The sequence below is a fragment of the Strix aluco genome, chromosome 1 (genome assembly GCF_031877795.1).
Source record: "Strix aluco isolate bStrAlu1 chromosome 1, bStrAlu1.hap1, whole genome shotgun sequence".
Lineage (NCBI taxonomy): Eukaryota > Metazoa > Chordata > Aves > Strigiformes > Strigidae > Strix > Strix aluco.
In genome coordinates this window covers 145,727,811-145,742,782 of record NC_133931.1, presented here as the reverse complement: position 1 = coordinate 145,742,782, position 14,972 = coordinate 145,727,811, and the positions used below count along the sequence as shown (strand labels likewise).

General features: G+C 37.9%; 1 protein-coding gene across 2 annotated transcripts in view; it reads right to left on the bottom strand.

Moving 5' to 3' along the window:
- The window catches only part of LOC141934208 (ubiquitin-conjugating enzyme E2 E2), a 219,983-nt gene that overhangs the window by 26,007 nt on the left and 179,004 nt on the right, over positions 1-14,972 (bottom strand). For both annotated transcript variants that reach the window (XM_074849548.1, XM_074849554.1), the window contains exon 4: positions 12,963-13,095. In XM_074849548.1, coding sequence (XP_074705649.1) covers positions 12,963-13,095 — 133 coding nt within the window. The remainder of the gene's footprint in view (positions 1-12,962; positions 13,096-14,972) is intronic.

Sequence of the window (14,972 nt, the reverse complement as noted above, 5' to 3'; positions counted from 1 at the left end):
TCAGAAATCTCAATGATTTCAGTGGGATTGAGATCAGGCCACATACCAGTAAGCAGAAGAAAGGATACAAGTGAAATAACATGGCACCTGGTTTACTTCTATTAAAAAAAAAATAATCCTCTAACACACTGAAAAGTTCTGTCCCTTTGGGTTAAATCAAGCAGCTTTGACAAAATAATGGAAAGAAAAGGTAGCAGATTTCTGGTATTAAAACATTACATTCAACAAGAAATACTTTTTCTCCTAAGTACTTTTCCACATAAATCTGTGAAAACACTTTTGGAGCCCACTGTCATGCACCAGTGAGTTCTGTAACAAAGATCCCAACAAAGCAAGTTCATCAGTTTTTAAACACATCTAGGTCTAAAGGTATTGCCAACTAATAGGATAATTTAATAGTTTGCCACTCCATACCCTACATATTTGGAGGTTCTTTCCTTTTTCTCCCCCTGCAGTTGTGGTTTCACTTACTGCTTTCTAGACTAAGTGCTTCACTTCCGGGACTTTTATGAGAATTTAAAATACTTCTGGCACAATGAGCTCAATTCATCCAAACACTATAGCCAGACGATCTATTTTTTCCCCCTTATTAGGAGTCCAAGCACATTCAGCATTTGGATTGAAGGAAGTCTTCTCCAAGATCAAGAAAATAGTCTTTAGTGATAAAATCAAATGTTCATCTACAAAGGGAAGCTATTTTGAACAAGGAAGGTTACAAATACACGACAGTGGTAAACTACCTTACACAGACAGTGTAAACTACCAGCACAGACTGCTGGTGTGGACACACCAGCTCCCTTTGTGTCCACAAAGGAAGCTGGTGTGGAAGAGCATCCTGTGAATTGCAGGTCAGTGGTCATTAAGTTCCCAGATAGATTTACTGTTATATTTGAGTTCTAAGTGAATCAGGGAATGCTTCCTAGCAAGATGAACCATGACTCAGGCAAACACTTTAGCACCTGCTTAATTTTAAGTATTGGATGCTTACTACTCAGTACATTGTTGGAATAAAGTTTTTGCTTAATTCTTTTTCCTGAACAACGGTGCTTTTCTATGCTTCCATGATGAAAAATTTGAGAACTTTATTCAGTGGTATCTGAATACACTGAGCAATAAGGTATATATGGTCTCACTGAATGTGGGGGAAACACACTCAATTCATTGCACAGATTAAATTATTTATAGACAGGTCAGTCTGAACTTGTAACCTGCTTAAGAGAAGGCCATCAATTTGAGCCTGTATTTTAACGTGTAACTGTTTTGCCATCAGCTGAGAGGACAGGCACATTGCCATACATTCCCCTTCCTCAGTTGTTTTTGAAGCATTAAAACAAGGACACTGGGAATTTGGCAGGGTTCAGAGAGCCACTGAGATGAATGGAGGAAGTTCATGTCTTTCATAAACTGTTCAACACTCCATTGCCATCTCAGGCTATCTGGTGGATAAATATAGGTGGGACTACACCCATTTGTAGTTGGAAGGCTATTTTTAGCAAATACTTAGACCTGAAATGTAGCATTTTTTCACTATGAGCACATCTTAAACCCGTGACACTGACGAAGACACAAACTCATAAGATAAGGCTTGCTGCTTAACTGACAAACTGAGAAACACGTCACCAACTCACCAAACATGCCAGTGCACTTTAAAACGCCAGCCTAAGTACAGAGAGACATTTTAATGGCAAAAAATCAAAGTTTTCAGAATTTCAAAAGAAGCTCTACAGCCTTAATACACTGGGAACTGTGGACTGATGGTGGCAGGTAACAGTGTTCTTATCCCAAAGCAGCATAGAGTACAACTGGGATGACATACTGCTTTCCCCATCCAGGAAAAATTGCAGCCTCAAATTGCAGCTAATGGGGGAAATGGTGACATGTAACTTTCTGGATGTTGTGTTTACCATACCCACATTTTAAAGTTATGCAGGGTCATTCCTATTATATGTGTAGAGAGAAACCAAGTGATAATAGCATTCCAGGGGAACTACATTTTCTTTACTATGGTCATATTTTTACCTGACGCCACTTAAATGGTTCCTATAAACAGTGTACTCTAATTCTATTTATCCCCTAATGAAAACACCTAAACAATCCCATGCAGGGGCTCTAGGGAGTGTGTGGGTGTATAGGAGAAGTCATCCTCAGACAATTGAATGGTAGAGGAGTAATTTATCTTTTTTTTTCAATGGTAAGTGTTCTCTATGGATTTACTCTCTTTGATTCTGCAGTTTTAAGAGGGTATCTCATTTCTGTTAAATAAAAGCACAGGTCAGAAAAATGCAAATTACAGGAAATAGGGAAAAATGGGACTATCTTCTGAAAACTACAAGAGTACTATAAACAAGCTTTTGAAATGTAATGATGAGGAGTTTATATTCAATCAGTTTTGGAAGTAAACAATAGTAAACTAATCTGCTTATCTGTTGTTGAATGCCAAACCCTTCTGAATAGTGTAAAACAGAATTAAACAAATAAAAACCCCCTTATATAGTCTCTGTGAAGAAAATGTGGTTATCTATTCAAAAAGGGGAGAAAAAAATGGTTAGAGAGAAAAGAAGTACATGTAAAGCTATGGCTGGCTGTTCATTGCATAAGTTTTAGGATTGAAAAAAGACTGTTTATAAAACCTGGGGAGAGTGAATTAAGATGGATTTAATTTGTGTGATTGAGCGCAACTGGTTGTAGGCAAGATAAATCACTCCTGGATCTCAGAGTGATTTTGAATACCAGTTTTCCAGCATGATGTAGTCCTAAAATCACTCACTATCTCTCTTTTGCACTGAATGTTCCTATTTTAGATCTAAACCCAAGCAGCCACGTTGGCATCCACATGTGTGACTTGTGACTTAGTGTTCACTCTAAGATTCAGAGACAGGCACCACGGCTCTAAAAGGGTGCAAATACATCTCATGCACTTTCAGTTGTAATTCTCTTCAAAAACATCAGGAGGAAGAAATGATTCTCCAGTTTTGCATATTAGCACGCAAGGGGTTATAGTGTGCACTCAGGAATTGCATTCTTCAGCCTGTTTGGGTTCAAACCCTCACCTCCTCTTCCTCATTCCTCCCACTGAAGCCTGGTGTCTATGCAGGGAGAGATGAAAGCCTCCTGGAGTCAACAGAAGAATAAACAAAACCAACCCCCTTTTGCTCAGCCAACACTAAGAGCAGGGCTGAGATCCCAGAGCTCTCATTCCCACAGTTTTGGAAAGTTCCTTTCAAGCTCTTTCATTTCTTACAAGGGTGCAATCCTGCATGCCTGCCTGAGATGAAACTTCTGTCTTCCTCAAATATTCCCCAGGAGTTCTGTTTTAATAAAACTGCAGTGGCACTACCTGAAGTGGAAGAAGTTGTACTGCATACAGAAAAGGTTATATATATATTAAAAAATATGATGCCATTTATGATGATGTTCATGGAGCTCAGGAGGGAGTAAGTAGTTCCCATGTCAGTTTGTCAGACTTTATGAGCAATAGATTTGTCTGCTCGAATAGAGAGGATAATAAAAACAAGATCAGGCCTACACACTGTAGTCATATCAGAAAAATACTCTAAAACAACCTAAATGAAAAATATCTATAGCTCTGAGTGACACGATGTTCATGCAATGACCTTTACATTAATTAGCATCTTTAAATTTCTTACAGAGCACACTTGATTCTATCTATACCTACCACTGAGGTGGCCTTTCTAAGACAGGGTCATCCATCTCTGGTTTGTAACTACAGATTTGTAGCATGAATATGAACGAGTTGAGATACTTAATGGATTATCACATAAAGTGCATAATAAATGACTGACCACATGATGCTCACTATTAGAGAGCATGATTTAAATATACGCCAAGAAATGAACTTCAGCAGTTCTTAAAAAAAATGCTTACACATAATTTTAGTTGGTAAAGAATAGCTATATAGTTTATTTTATCAAAGGAAAATATATGTCATCTGCATTAGCAGGAAAAATAAAGTGTAATTACTTTTGCCTGACCTACAGCAAAGTCTGATATGCAAACTACTCTGGGTTTCTGTGGCAAAATGCACCATGTGAGACATAGCTAGCCAAAAGTGATAACAATTTAAAAGGGATATAATAGCATTCACATGAGTTAACCTTTAATATTACTGAAAAGGAAACAGTATGCAATATGAGTAATTATTCATTATATTCATGGTAATTATGAAGCTGAGTAACTACTCACAGTCTCATTGAACAGACTGTTACAGGGAAAAAAAATTGAATAAGCACAGCAATACTAAATGTCTACATTATATAAACATACTCATTTTGCACACAGATTTAATAGCAGAAAAATTAAAAAGGGACCTTCATAATCGTTGATGTACCTGAGAGAGCAAGTAAAAAATTATCTTAAACCATACAAAGTTTTCTGAAAATAAAGGAAGAGCAAGAGAGAATGTGGGAAATGGATTACTGTTCGGGCTAGGGACGTTCAGAATAGAAACAATATTATAAGATGCAAAGCATCATCAAAAGCTTTTTCTGACAAAGTCAATATGAGCTTTTATAAAATGATTTTCATTTAATCAGCATAATCTTTCTTACAATTAGTAATGCCATATGGAAAGTCAGTAATAAAGTCCTTTCAGAGAGACTAAAATTTTTTAAGGTTTACTGGCCATTTAAGTCCTGCCTTTCCTAGTTCAAAGCATGTAGGCTGTATTGTGCTACACACGCACCTCTCTGAGTTCACCAAAGCGCTCCTTCATGTCTGCTGTAATGCAGTCCAACTCTTCTCACCTAAATGTGAGTCGGCCTAGCACACAGCAACATTTTATTTTACATAAAAAAATCATATATTACCATGTGACAGCCAGTACCTGGCGTCTGACTGTTCTTCCTAATTTTGCTATGCTTCTGTAAGTAGGGAGCTCATGGGTGTGCTCAGGGAGTTTAGGCAGAGGCAGGCACAGGGCTCCGGGCACAGGGCTGCTGGTCGGTGGGCTGTGTGGGCAGGCTGCAGTACGCACTTCAAGTCCTAAATTTTCTTCTTAAGAAAACTGTTTTTTTTTTTTTTTTTTTTTCTTGCCCAATTTTAACAGCCCTTGGGTATTTAGGTGCTCCCTGCATGAGAAGTTCTAGGCAGATTGACCTCAAAACTGTAGTTTTCTGTCCTAATCAGTTCATCTGCTCTTACTCTATAGTAATAATGTACATAAAATTCTTTCTCTCACATCTGTATATGTATCTGTGTGTGTGTAAAAGAGGACAAGAAAGAACATTGATATATGATGTATTTTTAGATCACGTGTAGATTTTATGCAGTAGTTAAATGTGTGGTATGGCAGAATTACGTAGCTTCTGAAACATCCAATAGACATCACAAGTCCTCTTTTGAAAATATATTTGACTGGCAGTATGCAAACCACTGCTGTGAGGCAGAAGATTCCCCATAAGATGCCTCTACAGGCCCTTTTGAGGAGCTTTGTGTACTGGGTATTTATAGGAAATAGAAAGAAATGATGAACCACCTAAATTTTGAAGAGGGAAAAACAGTAAGATTTTAGTTGGATAGGGACATTTTCATCAAGACTAAATAAATCAGTACAACTGCTGATATAAATTAGTATATTAAAAACAGAGTGAAAAATAAGGCTATTCATTAGAAGAAATGGCAATTCAATTTGGCAATTACTAGAAGAATTATCAGATAACTGAATTAAAAGGAAATCTCAGAGATTTACACAGTATTGTTCCTATCAAAAGTGACTTTTGCATTTATTTGCAATAAAATGTAGTTACTGATCCTTTCCTCAGCCTGACATACATCTGCTTGTATCTCTGTCCTCCACTTTATGTCTCTGTGATTCTGTCATTTGGAGAGACATTAAAGTTTCTTAAGGAGCCACCTGGGTTTGACCTGTCCTGAGCCTTGTACCGCTGCACACTGCCCTACAGGCTCAGCATTACCTGAAGATATGGGACCTATGGAACAAACGGAGTTTCATTGCAGGTGGTGCAAGTGTGGGAACCGCATGCTGCAGTTCGTGTGCCTGGGAAGAGCTGCTCCGAGAAGAGCAGGACTTGGGCTGATACTCCTAGCTCTGACGACGGTCTGCTGGTGGTAGGCTGTCCATGTCTCCCTCTCAAAGACTCCTAGGAATCTGATTTCTGCCTGCAGCCACCCAAAGTCTTCGCTTGCTGGGAAAGCCTGCCAACTCCATTTATTGTCATGGATGAAGGATCCACGAGCTGCTCTCAGCAAGATGTAAACAGCAAGGCCAGGCAAAGCACAGCAAGGAGGCCAGGGGAGGCAGTGGTGTGGGAATGTGCCAGGTGAGGGATCACCAGATGATCAGGAGGAGGATGGGGAGGGCAGGAGGCAGCTGAGAAAAGCTGCGAGCAGCACAGCACAGCACTGAGAGCTAATGTGATGTGACAGAGCCTATGAGAGAAGTATGATGAGGCAAATGAACTTAAGGGATAACAGTGACAGGCAACCATCACATTTGAAGGCTGGTCATACAGTGGCAGTATCAGAGGAGGGGGCTGGCAAGAGAAGGTAGATTGAAGCCCTGCCTGCACCAGGGTTGCAGAGATGGTAAACAGCAATGATCAGATAGACTGGGCTTGAGGTTATTCCATGTTTGAGAGCTTCAAATGTAAACTGTGTTAATAGTGATATATGCAAGTTAAAGTCTGCCTTGTAAGGTTCATTTTAACAATTTAGGTTAGCAATACCAAGGAATGCTTACTTTTTCTCATCTACCCTTGTAAGCACTGTTTTTCTATTACACTGCAGATAAAAGTGTCCTTAACAGCCCATCACATATAAAATGTATGAAAAAGTTGAGTAGAAGCCAAGAATAAAAAGAACTGCCCCTTGCATGAGGCTGAATTTATGAAATAGTAGAAAGTTTGTAACACAGGAGACGGATTCCACGTAATCATATTTAGTGCATAGAGATTAGCATTATATGACAATTACATATAAAAAATTGAAGAGATGCTTAATATTGCCATTAAGACCAGATTCTATAGACACTCTGCATTATATTTACATGGGAAAAAGACTCTCCTTGCAGTCAAGCAGTTGATTTAAAACAGCTAAGCTTTCAAATGCTGAGAACAATTTTTCAGTCGATAGACATATGAGATTTACAAGGAGGAAATAGAGTTTTCTGTTATTTTAATTTTGATTTAGAGGTGATTTAGCATATTGCAGCTTTCAAGTCCTGCGAACCATTTTTCAGTCAGCTGAGATTAAAGTCCCTAGCAAGATTAATTGTAGAGTTGGGATTAAGAGATTTTATAAATCACTCAAATTCAAAAATAAAGCTAGCAGAGTACTAGGATAATGACAGATATATCCATATTGTATCAGCTACAGCTAAATTGAATTGACACTGTAATAGACTGAACGCAGTCAAATATGAGAGTAGAAGTTATTAATAAAGATTATTCTTGATGAAAATGCAGACACCACTGCAGTGACAATTCCTGGGGGGAGAGTTCTCTTGAAGAGCATTCATTTTTCTACAAACACCTGTATGAAAGACCCTGGTATGGCTTCCTGATTTGTTAAGGCTTCCTGCTCCAGAGGGACAGTATGCAGGATAATGAAATTACCATCCTTCCTTCAGTAACTATAGTGTACATAAAGATGCAGTTGTTAATTTGTCGTGATGGCTAAACTTTAGATGATCTCAGATCAAAAAAGTTTGCATGCTTGGGGAATTCACTGATTTCTTATGTGGACTGAGGACAGAAATTGAGCTGAAATTCTTTCTCTCACATTAGGGTAACTGAAAGATGTGATACCTCCCATTCATATAAGCATATATAGAGATACACATGCATATACAGATACATCCTCCCCTCAAGAGACATCGATCTATGTGTAGCTATATATTCCATTCAATACCCCAAACAAAGAGACAGAGCAAGAGAGAGAGCTTTCCTTTGTAAAAGCCAAGGGGCAAACTGTCTGAATCCATTAGAGATGAAAGGAAGATAGTTAGCAGGAAAAAAGAAATCTCAAAAGTATTTCTAAAAAATGTTGAGTGGTCATTAAGGCACTGGAAAAATGTAGTGTTATTTCCTTGGCAGGCAATCTAAATATTTTTATTCATTTCTTTAAGTGGCTGCTCTGAACAGGGCACAGATTCTCTATTCTTTAGCCCACTGCACTACAAGGGAGATGCTGTATTTTGGGGCTGAAGTGAAACCTCACCTTGTGACCAAGACTGAAGCCTCATTAGTATCTGGCCTTTAGCAGAAAGTGAGATCATGTCCACACTTATGCTTTGCTTTGTCTGTTCCATACCTTCCTCCTGCCTGGCATCTCATAAAACCAACATGATACTTAGGATGCAGCTGAAAAGGGAATGGCGATTCTGCAGGCTGCCCGCTTGCTTGCTGACTCAGCCAACTGGGTGCTAGGCTAATTTCTGCGATGCTACAGAAGCTTCCTCACAGCGGAGGCGAAGAGACGTTTTTAATTGATTAGAGCCTCCCAGAAAGCCAAGGCTAATTTGTCAGTTCTCAGATGAGCTGTTCTAAAAATCGTGTTCTCTGGTTGTAGAGATAAATCGGAGTTAGGCTGGGATGGCCCTCCACTGCTCCTGTTCAGGCTGCATCAGTCACACACAGACAAACCTTTTTGGGGAAGAACAACTCCCTCCTCATCATGAGTGTGCTGCAGTTGTGAGTGAAGCCAAATGCCATTGATTTAAAAGGAAAGCAGAGCTGAAAGGGTCAGTGACCTCTGGCTTGGAAAATCTGGAGTCCTGTTTCAAGGCATGAGACAAAGTTGAAAGACTGAAATAGACTGACTTCAAAGGGGAAAAAAAATGAATATTGTGAGAGCAAATTATACTCTGACTTACCACATGGTGTATTCTATTTTCGTGAAGAATAGCTTAATTTGATATTATGCTTATGGCTTAACTTTAGAGAGACACTGACAGGTAAGGATTGACAATAAGAAAATGCTGGACCGGTAGGGGAAAGAGTGGTTGGTGCAGATGGGAAGGGAAACCTGATGGCAGTGATGCTTGCCTATACAAATCTAGGAACATGAGCTGGACTACACAGTATAATTAGAGGATGTAAAGAATAGAGATAAAACTTTAAAATTTTAAGAGGATGTGATGTTGAAAGCTACAAAGGTGTAAAAACTGAAGAAATACATAAAAATGAAAGTTTTGGATAGGTACTTTTTCTTTGTTTAAAAAAAAACCTGAATGAATGAGTGATTCATTTTCTTTTATGTGATAAAGACAAGATGGGAAAGCAGGTTAGCTATCTAGAAGAAGAAATGAAAATCACTTGACACATTTGTTAAAAAACCACCAAAATATAGGTCAAACATCTTTTCTTCATGTGCAGATGTGCTCTCAGATGTTTAATTTTATTTTAATTAATGTTTTCCAATATGTAAGAGGGTGGCCAATGATCTAGGCATCAACAGTGTTTACAGAAGGACTCTGGATCCTTTAGAAAATACTGAGAGCTTTGTATAATACAAACCAAACAATGCTTACGTCACAAACTTATTTTAATTATAATAGTAAAAGACATTTATCTAGAGTTCACTTTCAATATATTTTTCTTATTTTAAAAATTATTTTACCCTTTCCAACACCCATGTGCAACATAAACACACATGATAACAGAGTGCACAATATCTGAGAACAGATAAGGAAAAGCGATTGTGGAAATCTTTCTTCAGATTTTAATACACTTTGGATTAGGCTCTTTAACTGTAACTATGTTACGTGACATGGGCATTTGCCTTTGGAACCTCAGACTGGGTCAAGTAACTGCATCTGGGAAATATAGTTTCTGTTTCTTCCCAGGTCTTTTGTGGTCACATTTTTGGAAGATCAATTTTGACAGTACCCATTTAAATGTTTCCTTATTTCATAGTAAAAGAGGGATGAAAATGGCCCACAGAAATCTCAGGAGTAATGTATGAATTCAATCATGGTGAGAAATGTGAATTAGACCCTTTCTGCTATGTACTTACAGGGAGGCAATCTTGCTAACACTCAGGAATACATTTTATGTCTTTCTCAGTACATTCCACAGTCTTGTACTTTATCTCTAAATGTTTTAAGATGATAGAGCCATAAGGAGTGGGACTATACTTAGAAAAAAAATCTAAGATGACCTATTCCCATAACCCTAGGACCCATAATTTTGAGAACAGCACCAAATATCACAAATCTTGTGCTGAAGTCAAAGAGATGTCAACACCCAGTGACACAGATAGCACTGTACCATGAGGCCTATGTTACATTCCACTACCTTTTTTTTGCTAGAAATAAGCATGTGGAGAACATATTTAACCACCATTCCCAGCAACACTGACTGGCAGCAGCTACCTTATGACAAGCAGTCATCTTCCCACACTGCTTTATTCGAGGGATTTCCCAAACTATTTTACCTATGAATCAGTTTCATAGGGTCTGGAAAATAGGTGTAATGAAACAGCAACAGTTTGAGAGATCATACAGCAGGACTGAAAATAGGGGTCATTTACAACTGTGACTGAAGTGAACAGAATAAGAATCCATATGTACAAAATATGCTAGCGACACAGTCAGTTATATCTGACATTAATCCCCTGTGCACGTGTACTTACTACTTTCTTACAAATAACAATTTCCCTCATGATAAATACTGCCCTTTTAGTAATACAATACGGCATCATCAACTCTCTCATCCTTTCTCAAGCAGTACATTTTTAATATGATTTATATGCACACATTTCTTACAAAGACAACTAGCATCAAGATAAAGGCAGACAAAAAAAAATCTATTACAAAGCAGGACAAGAAGCCCCTATTTGTGTGATATTTCATTAATAAGCAATGCACAGCTGCTTACTCACGTCTCAAAATAATACAGTTGCCAAACACAACCGAGTGTGGATTGAAAAAGTCTTTACCTTGTGGTGAAACAGCAAACTGGACCTTCACCTTCTAGTGTAAAATGCCTATTGCATACATTGCCTCAAGACTCAACATATTCAACAGAGAGAATGACAAAAGAGATCTCTCTGCCATGTCTTTCAGATCTAGTTCTTTACATATTAGGTTTGGATCTCTGAGAGAACTTCAAGCTCTATTTCATACTCAATAAATCCATTTAGTGGATATGCCAATATCCCCTAAATAATGTAATTTTAATTTGCTGGGGGACTGAATGTAATCCTTGCATTACAACTACTACAAACAGACTAAGCCCAGCAAAGAAGCAAACGAAAGGGGCCTGTTAAGATGGCCGTGTGTAGCAAGTAAGAAGTCTGGACTGTCCTGGGCTGGGAGGGAGGCAGGAAAAACAGGGCATTGCTCCAGCTCAGTATGCCCAAAGCTTTAACTAACTGAAGGAGAAGTTACAAAGTTTCAAATTCTTTCTTCACTGTGTAATCACAGTTAGCTAAATCAGAAAACGTGCAGTCAGCAAGGTGTAAAACCACTGTAAGACTTCTCAGTAACCCCAAAGCTTCCCTAAACTGGAACACTAACAGTGGGAAACAAAGTTAAGACCATCTCTAATACTGTTATACTGACCCATCTTTAGGTCACTGGCTGGGAAAGTCCAATTTACAGAATGGCAAGTACTTTGAATTCACATCTCTCATTCTTTTTTAAAACTTTTCCTGATAATATCAGTGTTAATTACTACAAACATTACTACTGTGGCATTAAAATTCTGTTTATAAACACCTCTCTTTCAATAGTGTACTCATGGTAATCAAATAGGAATTAAGTACTCTCTCTTTTAATGCTACACCCTTCTATTACAGAGCAATGTGGTATACCAACCCTTTTACAAGAGTCAAAAAGAAATTAAATATTTTTGCTCTGATACCTCCTCCCAGAGAGCTGCTCTAGACCCTCACTCTCCACACTGGCAAGGTGAACAATTAACTTCTTTTCATTAAGTTTCATAAAAGACAGACCCATTGATTTATTTGATTCTATTAACAGCCCTGGGGGGTAAATTTTCCCGGTTTCTGTTCCTGTTATTGAACATGTGTGTTAAGAATTGCACTCAGTCTTCCACATAAGGTCTTGGAAGTGTCTTGTACATGACATTGGTAATTCCTTATCTCTACTGGTAATGCCCCAGGATGCATCTTAGGAGTGTATTTGCCTATTTTATACATGCATCAGACGGGTAGTTTGTAATAATCCTGTGATCACCCAATAAAGCCTAGTTTTGACACCCTCCCTCAGCAATTATTACTACTCATTATCGATGACATTCTACACTACCTCATTTCATCCCATTTCTGTTTTTCCTGTCTTCATAATCACTATATTTTTCCTGATTGACATTCGAAGCCTACTCGATCATGATAATGACCGGCCACGTTTATGTTATTGGTACAGTTCTACATTTGTGGTTAGTGTCATTATTGACAGCATTAGAAAATGAATCCGTAAGGAATTCTGTAAATCTCTGTCTTTTACTCCAGTTTCTTGCCTTTCTTACAGTATTTCCACATTCTTCCAGAAAACTAATGTAAAGCAATTACTTATAACTTCATGAACAACAGTGTATCTTGCACCTGCAGAAGTAATTTATATGGGGTAGTGCGAAAGGTGCACATTTTTGTCAGACTGCCACAGACCCCTGGTGAATGATACGGGTCAACAGGAAAGATTAAGTATCTTCAGCTGCTTATAAAGGGTGCGCCTCCAATAGAAATGCTTTCATATTAGAGTCAAATCCAAATCAAACAAATAACTGCTGGAAATTATGCAACCATTTGCTAAATAAATCCATATCCATCTAGCTATACCGGCAACATGCAGATAAATTTTAGCCAGTTATTTAAATTCTTTCCATCAAAATTCTCAGTTTAAATATTCATTATTTCCTTGAAAGTTTTATGTTTCACCCTACAATGATATACCAACATACACATTAAAAAATACCACAAGCAGAGGACTCCTATCAGACTTTCAATATCCTCCTACTAACCTTAGGTGGTTTAAAAGGATAATCCGGTGAAAAGGTAATGTCAAGGAAGAAAACTCCACCTTCATATACAGACCCTGGAGGCCCCAGTATAGTTGACCTCCATTCATAAATGTTGTCTCCTTTGGGTCCAGCACTAAAATAGAAAACAAAAATATAACATAATAACCACATACAATCAAGAATATACTGCATCAGTTATACTCTACTAGAAGTACCACTGGTTTTGCAGTAACACTACAAGTTAAAATTATGTATCGCATTCATTAAGTTAGTCCTGGATAAAACATGTAACTGGTGTCCTAAGCTCTGTCAGTGAAGTGATATATTCAGCCAGGAAGAAGTATTAAAATCATGTTATAAATTATTCAATTAGGCACAGAAAAATTCCTGACTGTCTTATCTCAAATATTTTAGTGGGCAGATGTGAAGTATTTACAGTGCAGGGATACAGAGTCTTTGCTGAGATTTCTTGTCACTGTCTTGCCTCACAAGCCATCCTATTTTCACCTACCTCCTCATTCACCTACCTCATCAGTCAATAGCAGTGTAATTACACACATTATTATACAGCACAGACTGTACTAAAGACTGAGCAGGGTACAAACGACCTTGCAACTGCACTTTCTAAGTTGCTAACCTAAGGACTCCAGTCACTAGGTACAGAAGCCTGCTTTACTCTGCAATCATTACCCTATCTTAAAAATACTATAAGCAGAAAGTGGGTTAAACTGCTGGATTATGTTAATTCAAAGTCCTCATTTAAAAACACAGTACTGAAACAATATTGAAAATGTACAAAATATAATCCTGTATGTGAAACAAGAAACCCACACGGTCAATTCCTGACAAAATCAAATTAAAAACTGACAGAAGTTCTTGGACATGACTCTTCCAAAAGCCAACACAGCCTCCTTTCATACAAGATAATGCTTGTCCATAGAAATACATATTTTACTCAGGGTAGCCTCTTAAGGAATATGACGATTTCTTTTCAGTTCACAGCCTGCTGATATCAGTCACTGATACAGGACCTGAATTTTAATTAGGATCAATTGGGATGGTGACTTCTATATATCTGATTAATATTTTTCAGAGAAAGGCAGTGCTGGTAGATATTTCAAATAAGTGATGTGGTATTGTCTTAAGGCATTTCTTATGGAACAATTTTTGTTATGTTTGCAGTACAGATTTCCACAGCATGCAGGGGTTTGTGAAATAACCCTGTGTGTAGAACAGATGAAAGCTCTTGGCTATGCTCCATGCCTCACAATGTACTCAAGGCATACAATTATTATACGACATCATGTCATGTTCACTGCTCAACTATTCATTTTGTTCACTGAAAGTTAATAAAACCCTCTTTCACCTGAAATTCCTTGGGCTCCCTTCATTAAAACTTTTGACTGCATGATTCCCTGCATACAACTGCGTGACTTAGTACTGCGCAGTGTACTTCATTAGTCATGGTACCTACATCAATTTTCTGTAATAGCTGTTAATGTTTCTTGGCTTTCTAAACTACGTGCTTTCTTAACAAAAATGGGTTACAGAGACTATAACATTATGGAACATTCATTTTCTATCAGCCATAGTAACAAAACTAGCAATTGTTTTAAAGATAAAATCTGGCTTTTTAAGTGTCACAATAGCAGAAGTGTTGCCATCCATATTTCACAGTGTCTATAATACATCAGGTTGCTAGCTGCCAAACAAATTTAATTTACCCAGTTCTCAGTTTGCATTAACCTTTGAATAATAAAGCACAGCTGAGACTGCTGTAAGAAACAAACCAGAGAATGAATAATTAAAAACATCTCCACTGCCTTTAGAAAGACCAATCCTGAGTCAACAGGGAAGGTTTAATTGTGACTGAACTAGGCATTAAGGGGCTAATTGAACTCTTTATAAGCCCAAACAAATGTGGTCCTACATCAGTGCTATGGTATACAAGGTTCACAGAAAGTAAAACCCTTAAAAAAAATAATCAGGCAATTAGTTCAAATAGAAAAG